Source organism: Dunckerocampus dactyliophorus, chromosome 9, assembly GCF_027744805.1.
Source record: "Dunckerocampus dactyliophorus isolate RoL2022-P2 chromosome 9, RoL_Ddac_1.1, whole genome shotgun sequence".
NCBI classification, from domain to species: Eukaryota; Metazoa; Chordata; class Actinopteri; order Syngnathiformes; family Syngnathidae; genus Dunckerocampus; species Dunckerocampus dactyliophorus.
Window position 1 is genome coordinate 29,530,578 of NC_072827.1, and position 11,388 is coordinate 29,541,965.

Here is an 11,388-nt window from a genome sequence, read left to right on the forward strand (position 1 = left end):
CTTCCTTTTCCTCCAAAAAAGATTATATAATAGTTAATTAAATATAAAACTAAGAGGTTTTTTGTATGCTTGTTGTGGTTTATGCTTTTTAAGTGTGCAGGAGTAGGGTGAACATGACTTCAGGTTAAATAAATGCCTGAAGTGGTACGGTACAGGGAAAAGTTTCTTTTGACTCATGTATTTTTATTTTCCTTTTTTGTAGTCGCTTGGCAAAATGGCAAATGGCAAAACCGCCCTCTCATAATAGGATCTTGTTAACTCTTTAACATTGCAGCTGTTTCCCAACCTTTGAGCCAAGGCACATATTTTAAATCAGAAGAATCTCACGGAACATGGTCAGACAAAAACTTTGTATGAATGGCAACAGGTGCATACACAGGTTAATTGGATTTTGACTAGCATACATATTGCATCTATTTTAATGGATGACTTTGGAACTGTTTTCATGACTATATTGACCATTTGGTGAGGCAAAACTTTAGCCTTGCATTGACATTGCACTCATCCCTTGCCACTTTTGGTTTTAAGGAATATATAAATAAATCATGCTGTTTCGTGGTTGAATAAGGCCTATTATTTGTCCAAATGTATATTGAAGCAAATTTTTCGCCTATATTAAGCATTTTAAAGCATAAAAATGACTACATGAACTGAAATATAAATATAAGAGATTCAGAAGAAGCATTCAAAGATGCTTTGAATGATATGTAGTATTATACACTGACATGATGTGTCAGTATTGTTACTGTAATGTTTGATAGGACCAGACTTGATCACAGGTGCAACATCTTTTTTTTTTTTTTTTTTTTTTTGCAGGTTTGAATTATCTCACAACAGGCACAATAAACCCCAACACGAGCTACTGTTGCAGCCGTAAACCACGGCATGCTAAAACTCAACTCTGAGCCCCCGACGCTACTTTCTGTCCGCCCGCCACTATGCTCTCCTAGCACCGGAAGACATTTATAGCAATACACACGAGCACAAGTGTTATTTTTGTTATTATGTCTACTATATTGGGTAATACGAAGGGACTATAGGGGTGTTATTTCATGTTTACAGGGCTCTAAATGTTTAATCTCACAGGTGGACAACTACGACGTTATACTTGACCAGTCAAATAACATTTTCATAAAAAAATACTAAGTCTCCTTTCCTCTCTCTTTTTTCAGCCCTAAACCTAAGACGGAGGTCATGGTACGCTCACCTCCTGTCATGTCCCCCTCCACTGCCTCCCAGCTGGACTCTAAAATGCCCAATCAGGGTAAGCCGGGGAGCGCTAGTAGCCAATCACAGCCCTCGCCCTGCGATCCCAAGACCCTGGGTGCCAAAGGAGCACAGAGTGTGTCAGGGGGCATCGGGCTGAAGAACGGCCAGAGCATGACCTCCGGCCCGAGCTCCAAAGTCAAAGTGAAAAGGGAGAGAAGCACATCCGTGGAGTCGTTTGAACAGGCCGAGAGTGGGACGCCAACCAGTGAGGAAAAAGGTAAGGCAGCCAGCCGTACAGTACAATGGCCGCGTGATTCATGTGCAGCAGGTTTCAGGGGCTGGTGCTACTCGAAGACCTTGTAAAGATTTGCTGTCACAAGCTATGATTTTATAGGTAAATGACGCCGTTTGTCTTTGTAATGAAGGTTTTAACTGCTCGGTGCTGAAGGAACAGAACAAAATGCTTGAATGCTGTTTTGCTTGCAGTTTATGTTACTCTTGTGTTCGTGTACAGTAGATGCTGTCTCTTATTAGGGGTGGTATAATAATTACATTTTGTCAACTCTTGGAATTCATTGTTAAGCAATTGAGGCAGCATGGAGTGCACTGCGTGGCTGCAACCAGTAGAGGCGCTGTTGGCTTCAACAAGTTTGTCTAAAGAAGTAGAACATGAGGTCAGCTATGGATGTCGGCAGCCTTGTTGTTTTTTTTTTTTTCTGCGCAGAACATGGATGACAGTTTTATATTTTTGTGTAACAAGAAATCACAACAAAAATTGTATCATTTTTGGCCATTTATATTAAAAGTTAAAAGTTACACTTTTTCTTTCTTATGAATTCAGTGTTAATTTTCATTTTAAATAGTTTTGAATAATTTTGAGCTGACCGTATTGGAACACGGTTGTTTTGTTTAACCACCGATAAAGTACATATATACTGTAGCACAAACAATTGGACGATGTCCTATGCCCTGTGGGAGACACTGTAGTCGTCTACGACCATGCATTTTTAGTTCATTCAGAACTGTGTGCGTCACAAGACTTGTTACAGACACCGCATTGTCCCCCCCATTGTCTGTGTCGCCTCCCAGTGTAAGACCACTATTGGTTTTGTTTCTGCAGACAGCACCAGGGTAAAGAGGATGTGCGTGGCGGAGAGGAGGCAGCCTTACAGTGGAGCCGACTGGTGTTCTGGGGGAGAAAGTGACGAAGACGACAAAGGATTCTTCAGTAAGAGTCTTTTTAAATACGCGGCTATGACACGCGACACAAACGCCAGGTCCTAAAGCAACACGCCTGTCCTCTTCCCCGCAGACTGTAACTCCAGTGACGTGAAGCCCCCGGACTCTGTCAGCCATTCTACCTCCAACGCTGGGCTCAGTCGCTCCTCCACGCCCTCCCACAATTTACTGGGAGGCCAGGGCTCCACGACAGAACCTGCCAGTGGGCAGAAACCTGGATCAAAAGTCGTCTATGTCTTTACCACAGAAATGGCTAACAAGTAAGGACGCACGATGTAGCTACTCTTGGCATTGGTTGCTAAGAATGTAGTGAGTGATCAGTCCAAAACGACAACAGAACACAAGGAAGTCTTAAAGTCTTATATTCAGGTCAATGCGGTACATTGAGCAGGCATTTAGTGGTGAATGTTTGTCCCCTATAAAGACCGCATACCACAGTGCCTCGGTTCCTTTGGGTTTATGCATCATTGCCCCACATTGTAGCTGTCATTTCATGGTGTAGCTGTGTATTTTCATGGCTAATACACATGTATAAATGTATAATTCATGTTTGCTGATAGCTGCCTGTCTTCCTGTCTTCAGGGCAGCTGATGCAGTTCTGACTGGCCATACAGAAAACATCATCGCCTTCCACATGAAAAACATTTCTAACAGCAAAGACAAAGCTCACCTCCTTCTGGTAATAAATCCCATCCATGTTTCATACCTTTGCCCTTCATGTTTTGTTCTAACCCCATTTCTGTGTTTTCATTTAAGAACAATGCAGCAAACGCCCTTCGAAATGACTCAAAGTCTTCCCAGCAACAGCCATCCCATGGCCAAGAACAGAGCCACCAGCCCGGATCCAAGCCGTCCATAGCGGGCATGGCAGAGCCAGCCCCTCCCCAGTCCGCGAACCAGGGAAGCCAACCTGGTGGTCTGTCACAGGATGGGTCGTCCACTGCAGGCATTGAATCCAAAAATCTTCCTGGGAGCAGCCCTAGCAACAACACGGCCCCAATGGACCAGACGCCCATCAACCAACCTGAGGCAGGCCTCAATGTTCCCACAGGGGGTGAAGGAGGGCAGGGCGGAGGCCCTCCTGGGCCAGGTCTAACGCCACAGCAGCAGCAGCAACAGTTGGCTCAGGAACTTTTGAACATGGAAGCCAACACAGAGGGTCTGTCCCAAGAACAGTTGGAGCATCGCCAGCGCTCGCTACAGACATTGCGAGATATCCAGCGCATGCTTTTCCCAGACGACCGTGACGCCCCACCCCCTGGGCCTGCACAGCCTCATGTTGGGCCCCATGACGGAGGCCCTGATGGTGCACCCCGGAGATCTGAGCCAGGTCCTTTACAAGCCATGATGGCACAGTCTCAAAGCCTTGGACCACCAGGGGGACCGGGAGGACCTCGCCCACAAGGTCCGCCCTTTGGCCCACCCCATGGCCCCAGAGACATGCCCCCATTTCCGCAAGATGAAATGGGTCCCCATATGGGGGGTCCAGGAGCTTGTGGAGATGGCGATCAAATGACCCCGGAACAGGTGGCTTGGTTGAAGTTACAGCAGGAGTTTTACGAGGAAAAAAGGAAGAAACAAGAGATGCAGCACCGGCCACTTCCTCCAGACATGATGATGCACCCCCATGGTCCACGTGGCATGATGAGAGGACCCCCGCCTCCCTATCAGATGGGCCCAGGAGAAATGTGGGGTGGACCAAGTGGACCGCAAGACCCTTACCCAGAACGCATGGGCATGGGCCCTGGCCCTGGCCCAAGAGGCATGCCCCCACACATGCAGAGGATGCCTGGCTTCTCAGGCATGATTAATCCTGAGATGGAGGGACCCCCACGGCCTGGGATGGGATGGCCTGACGACATGCCGCCTCGCATGGGAGATGCACGAGGATTTCCTGGGGGTCCCGGAGCCATGTTTTCTGGTCCAGGTGGTCGAGGGGAGCGTTTCCCAAATCCTCAGTCAGTCCAAGAAGCAATGTTCCACCAAGGTATGGGGGGAGAGAAGGGGCTACCCCCTGGCATGATGATGGACATGCAAAGAATGATGAGCCACCAAAGAGGTGGAATGGAGCCTGGTAATGGCATGGGTATGTTTCCTAGAATGCCCGGTGACGGTCCTATGAGCCCGTCGTCAAGGCTCCAAGGAATGGGGGGTCGAGAAATGGGTCCTGAGTTTGGCATGGGACCAGGTCCTGGGCCGGGACCTCACATGCATCCTTCCAAACTACGAGAGCCTCCAATGAACATGAGTCCAGATGAGATGATGAGAATGAGAGGAGGACCTCCGATGGAAAACATGGGGGCTCAAGGAAGGCCGATGCAGGGCCCACCCTTCCCCGAGCAGCCACAACCTGGAGACTTTCCTCTGGGACCTGGGCGGCCTTTCCCAGGGGGTCCTGGAGGAATGAGGGGCCCACATGGAGAACCACCATTTGGCCCAGAACACAGATCTACACCAACGGGGGGCAATGGTCGTATGAACCACCTGCCCTCTAATGCTGGGCCTCAACAGGGCCAAAGGGGGCGCAAGCCAGCTGATCTGAATGTCCAGGCAGGAGGGGGAAACTCCCCCAGCGTCAACCCACTCAAATCTCCCCCCCTGAGGCAGGTGCAGTCCCCCATGATGGGCTCACCCTCCGGAAACCTCAAATCACCTCAAACGCCGTCCCAGCTGGCCGGAATGCTCACAGGTCCCACGGGCCCCGCCGCTCCTCCGGCACCTCCATCGTCGGCGCCGATGAAGTCACCACACTCCATGATGGGATCGGCCGGCGCCTCTCCTGTTCACATGAGGTCTCCTTCTCTTCCCAACCCCTCACCGGGGTGGGCCTCCTCGCCAAAACCGCCCATGCAGAGTCCTGGCGTGCCACCGCAAGGCGGCAAACCCCCGCTCAGTATCACTTCACCAAACATGATGGGGAACATGGAGCAAGGTAAACCACACTCTGCCTGTTGTATTTGTATTTGTATTTGTACTTTATTTATCCCACAGCGGGGAAATTCACTTGTTACAGCAGCAAGCAAGATACGCAAGTAAAGAATACATAGTGAATACAACATGGTTCAGGTGGTGCAGGTGTTGTAGAGCCTGACAGCGGTCGGTATGAAGGACCTGCGGAACCTCTCCTCCTTACACCGTGGGTGTAACAGTCTGCTGCTGAAGGAGCTGCTACGGGAACCCACAGTGTCATGTAGGGGGTGAGAGGTGTTGTCCATGATGGATGTCAGCTTAGCCAACATCCTTCTCTCCCCCACTTCCTCCACGGAGTCCAGAGTTCATCAAATTCCTGATTGTGTTCCACTGGGGAATCCTGCATAGATTCTCAGTCATCCAAAATAGTGTTGAGACTCTCATTTGATCTCGTACATGATGTCATTGGTTGAGCAACTGTGGTGCTTCAACATTTTAAACTCATCTCATCCTGGGATATTTTTCTATGATGACGATCCACTGTTATAGTCCAACATGGCCAACCAAGCAAATTCATTTGTATGTCAAATTGAAAAAAACACATTTAAACATAAATACACACGATTACATGTGCAATATGTATTTTGAAGCACACTACAGTATAAAGAAACTTAGGCCGGAGGAACAGAATAGCTATGATATACTGTAAAAATCAATGAAATAATATTGAAATCATATATTTATATACCAAGGACAAGGATCAAGATGCGTGTTATGTATACATATTTATATTATTATGTGTTTGTGTTTTAAAAAAACAGCAAGTCAGTATATTAAACATAATACAAATATTCAATAGTCACTTTTGTGGCCAGATCCACAAGTTGAGAATGGATTTTTATAGTTTCCCTTATTAAAAACATATTTAACTTGCTTTTTAAAAAGTGTTGGAGGTTCAAATCTTGACAAAAAGACACATTTATTAATATATTAATTTATTCCCAATTTTCTATAATCATGTAATGTATTTCTACAATCTACTGTATATCACCCTTGACAAAAACCCTTACAGCTTTATAAAGACCAAAAAAAGTGGAAAAAATAAGCCAATTTGGAGTAAAATAAAAAAATAAATACATGTATTTAATAAATACATGAGCCATCTACTGTATTTCCAGTGGTATTTAAAACCCAAGGTGTATGCCACAATATCGCCCTGTAGTCCACTATCTCCACCTTGTGGTGATACAGAGTACTGCACCTCACATTGACACATCATAGCACTAGTACAGTAGTGCAAATTGTTAAAACCAGGAAGTACTGGGACCTCCTAAACATTGAAGTCAATATATATTTGTTACATCCTCCAGGTGGTAATGGCCCCGCCTCTGCCCCCCCTTCCTCCGGCGCCGCGTCGGGCTCCATGTCCCTGCCGGGCAACGTGCCATCGGGCAGCCCTTACACCATCCCCCCCGAGCCGACACTGTCCCAGAACCCGCTGTCCATCATGATGTCTCGCATGTCCAAGTTCGCCATGCCCAGCTCCACGCCGCTCTACCACGACGCCATCAAGACCGTCGCCAGCTCTGACGACGATTCGCCCCCGGCTCGCTCCCCGAATCTGCCTTCAGTCAACAACAATGGTAAGGTAGACATATTTATTTGTAGTAAGCTCACAGTTGTTGTATTACGCTACAGGCGCCCCCTGTGGGTTGTGGTCAGAACAGACTGAACAGCAGCCAATAAAACACAAAACAACACATCACACCCAATAATAGATTGCTCAGGTAAAGGTAAAAACAATGGAGCAAATTAATGACACTACTTGAACAGTACAAACATTTTCACCCTTTCACCCATTTTCACCCTTTTGTGTGCAGCGGTTCAGGAGATGAAGAGCTAATTGTCTTCTTTTGTCCACAAGGTATGCCAATGAACCACCAAGGAAATCCACGCATGATGGGACCTGGCAACGCTGGACCCATGCCGGCCCTCAGCCCCCTGGGTATGAACCCAATGGGGTCCCAGCCTCTCTCACACGGCATGCCCCCGCAAATGCCTTCCCCGAACGCCCCCAACATGGGCCCCGGTATGATGCCTCATGGCATGATGATCCCACCAAACCCGCAAGACCCCGGCATGGCAAACCCTCAAATGATGCCCCAGGGACGTCTCGGGTATCCCCACCGAAACCAAGGCTACCCGCTCACCCAGTCCCCGTCCCAGCAGGGCCCCTTCTCTCCGCACAACGGCCCTGGACCCCAAGGTTTTCCCGGCCACCCCATGGGCTTCCAGGGAGAGGGAGGCCCCTTGGGAGGGAGGATGGGTAGTATGCCTCACGGAGGAGGGGCGGACGGGGTCATGTGTAAGCCGAACACCCCCGGGGGACCGGAGTTCAACAACATGCAAGGTGGATTCAGTGAGGCGGATCTTCACGAGGTGATGCGGCCGGGAGCGTCCGGCATTCCCGAGTTCGACCTGTCCAGGATTATCCCTTCGGAAAAACCCAGCCAGACTCTGTCCTACTTCCCTCGCGGTGGAGGAGACAATCCCGGAGGCAAAGCGCCGCACCCCTCCGGCTTCCCCATGCAGGCCATGATGGGTGACGGTCCACCGAGAATGGGAATGCCCATGCAGGGTATGGGTGGAATGCCCGGGGGACCCGGCGGGGGAATGGGACCCCAAGACATGCCGATCGGCAACCCCGGCCACAACTCCATGCGCCCGCCAGGATTCATGGGCCAAGGCATGATGGGCCACCAACCCCGAATGATGTCCCCTGGGGGTCCGGGAGGGATGATGCAGGGGAGACAAATGGCCCACCCTGGACCTGGGGGATCCCCTAACATGATGATGTCACTGCAGGGCATGGGTGGCCCCCCACAGCAGACAATGATGATGGGGGGTCAGATGAGGCCACGTGACATGGACATGGGCTTCAGTCCGGGTCCCGGAATGTTCTAATGCGGGGAACTTTGTATGGTGAATGTTCTCTGGCAGCGTGTCCATAGACTGAAAGGAAGGAAGTATTATCCACAAAAATGGACAGAGTGGACATCTTTTTGCCACATTTTGACTCATGAACTTCAGAATGTATGGAATTGTTGTGCAAAAAACTGTTCTCGTGGGGGTTTTTTGTTGCTTTTGACTTTAAAGAGGACAACCAAGAGGACTTGAGCTCAGCGTGGAGTACTACAGTATACTTTCCCCCAAAATAAGATCATGGTATGGAACAGGATGGAGACCAACGATGGCTTTGCGACGACTCCATCCATTGTTTTTTGTTTTTATTGACAGTTTTTGTACAGTATATACGTGTGAGTGTGAGTGTGTGTGTGCGTGTGTGAGTGTGTTTCTGTATGTACAGGCATTCTATCAGTGACCTCTCGACCTCCTCCTTACCCGACTTTATTTGGGGGGGGGAGGAAGCACCCCCCTTAAAAAAAATACTGTACTGTTTTCCATTGGTGGGCTATTGGAATATTAGTCTATTTTAATTTCCTTTGTAACTCCAGTGTATAACAAACCAAACTATGACCTCATTAAGATAATAGTATTATTAAAGAAAGAAAGAAAAAAAAAAAGCACAAACACGGACCGTCTGCCGAAAGCGTCTTCTTTCTCTATTTTTACCACATGAAGTGTGTGTGATGGGAGGGGGGATCCTGAGGGCCTTTGCAGCAAAGTACTCCAAAAACATCCAGGACTTCTTTAGCCAGCGTGAATACTATTGCTAATACCCAGATGTGCTATGTGTCTTCTTGTACCTGTTTTTATTTTTTTCTCTTGTTGACTCTGGGTGAATCATTCCCACAGCAATAACCCCCTCCCCCCCAAAATGGTCAGCAGAATGGAGTGGCTTAACGCCGCAGCAAGTCTGCCATAGAACTAGTTAGCGATATAGTTAAGGTGGCCAGAGTGAGACACCAATGTAAACACGCACTGCTTTTACCATCCAGTTGACTTCCTCTTCTCTTTTTCTCTGTTGTATAAGCTTGTCATTGTGTTTCTCCGTTGGCTTTGGTGCAAATAGTCTACCAGGGCTGTGGTGATGGACTACAAATAAAAGATATTGTTTTGGTATATACATGTCGTCCGTGCTGTATGTGTCTGTATGTACTTATATGTCAATGTGTATGTGTGTGTCCATGTTTTGTTATTTTTCCTCATAGTTCTCATTCATCAACTACAAATATTTAGCATTTATCGCCCTTAATTCTTTAATAGGCCCTCATCAAAATATTTAAAAACGCACCAATCAGTATCGGCTGATTGCAATAGCACTTACCCGCAGCAACCTTTTCCTGTATGTAGTGTCTTAACTAACTAACATCTTTGGCGGTGTCGTCCTCCTACTTCCTGCAAAACAAAAACTAGCATGTCTGCCGTGTGGGACCAAATATCTAACACATGTCACGAAAAATACCCGGCGGGGGTAGCACGTTAAAAAGCTTTAATACGGCATTTGAAGAACAACACTTGGACGTATGGAGAGTTTTGAAAGCTCACGGCAGATAATGCTGCCATGTGGCTAACACTCGCTTTCATGCGCCAGACGATAGACATATACGCAGACGCCGCAACCAGCGCTGAGCCGTACGTCTTCGTCGCCGCCGTATTGGATGTGTCAAGGTTGAAATTAATACAAGTAAATGTACATACTTTCATAAAACGCCTTTCTACAAATACATTGAAGTTAATGCCTCTCGTTTATAGATTCGCACGTGTAGTAATATACTTGGGAGACAGGCACAAAAAATTGCGAAGCTCATATACATTGTTTTTGGTGCCTGTTTCCCAACTGTATCAAATATGATGAATTCAATTATCAAACATTGATAGACGCCGCATCGAGTGGGTTTGTCCACTGTTGTGATACGTCAACGTCGCCGCCATATTGGATGTGTCAAGGCTGCGCTTTGACATATTCATGACAATAAAACTCTCTTGAATCTTGAATATGTCAAAGCGCAGCTTTGACACATCCAATATGGCGGCGACGTTGACGTATCACCACAGTGGACAAACCCACTCGATACGGCGTCTATCAATGTTTGATAATTGAATTCATCGGACGAGATGAGAAGCCTTTCCCAGCGGTGGAAGAAGCTGAGTTCGCCGAAGTCTCCTTTAGGAAGGCGTCTCATCCTCTGGAAGTTTCAGCAGTTGTCTTCAAAAAGTAAGTAAAAAATATATTTGGCTCAATGTAGGTGATTTTATGGTTCCTTTTTTCATATCATACAGCCAGTAGCAAAGGAATTCTGTGTCCCATGAAATTTTTTTTTTGATTAGTAATTACCTACTTTTTGGGTCCCCTGGCAGTCAAGGGATGTTGTTATACGGCACTCGTGGCTAACATAACTAGTCCATGTGATCGGTATCTGCTGATTTCAGTCCTGGATAATCGGTATCGGAATCTGCAGCATAAAAAACCCTGATTGAAGCATCCCTAGTTGTTACTCTATTTATTTGCAGCATTCTTCCAGAGGTAACGTATAGGGCACTCATCAAAAATACTGAAACTAAAATATAAATGTAATCCCCAGATATGTTTAACAGTGTTCCCTCGCTACATCACGGTTCACCTTTCACGGATTCGCTGTTTTAGGTGCAATTTAGCATTTTTTTGAACAGCATATGAACAAGCATTGCGTTCTGCGTCCTTGTGATGTATTACAGCGATCTATCGGTGCTCTGTTGTATTTACTTACTTGTACTATTATTGTATTTACTACTGCTACCAGTAGAGGGTGTTGTATACTCATGTTGAAGACTGTGCAGCTCCACCTCATCTGTGTGTTTACCTACCTGTAACAGCATTTGAGGAACCCACAGTAGACAATAGCCGGCTAAATATAGAGCCCCAACGGTCCTTATTGGATAAGGGAGAACCCGCCCATTATGTTCTGCGTCCTGATTGGCTGTAGACCATTGTCAATCAATCTCCTTCGTGCTGTCGCTAGCAAACTAGCTAACTGCGCGAGTTGCTTCCTAACAGCCAATAAACAATGGAATAAAGGCAGCAGCAGC

General features: G+C 47.2%; 1 protein-coding gene across 7 annotated transcripts in view; it reads left to right on the plus strand.

The window, feature by feature from the left end:
• The window catches only part of bcl9 (BCL9 transcription coactivator), a 44,677-nt gene extending 34,518 nt beyond the window's left edge, over positions 1-10,159 (plus strand). For all 7 annotated transcript variants that reach the window (XM_054786872.1, XM_054786871.1, XM_054786874.1 and 4 more), the window contains 7 exons: positions 1,173-1,486; positions 2,330-2,437; positions 2,522-2,708; positions 3,031-3,127; positions 3,205-5,380; positions 6,729-7,001; positions 7,283-10,159. In XM_054786872.1, the coding sequence (XP_054642847.1) occupies positions 1,173-1,486; positions 2,330-2,437; positions 2,522-2,708; positions 3,031-3,127; positions 3,205-5,380; positions 6,729-7,001; positions 7,283-8,322 (4,195 nt within the window). In that variant the 3' untranslated portion in view covers positions 8,323-10,159. The remainder of the gene's footprint in view (positions 1-1,172; positions 1,487-2,329; positions 2,438-2,521; positions 2,709-3,030; positions 3,128-3,204; positions 5,381-6,728; positions 7,002-7,282) is intronic.
• Positions 10,160-11,388: the final 1,229 nt, after the last annotated feature.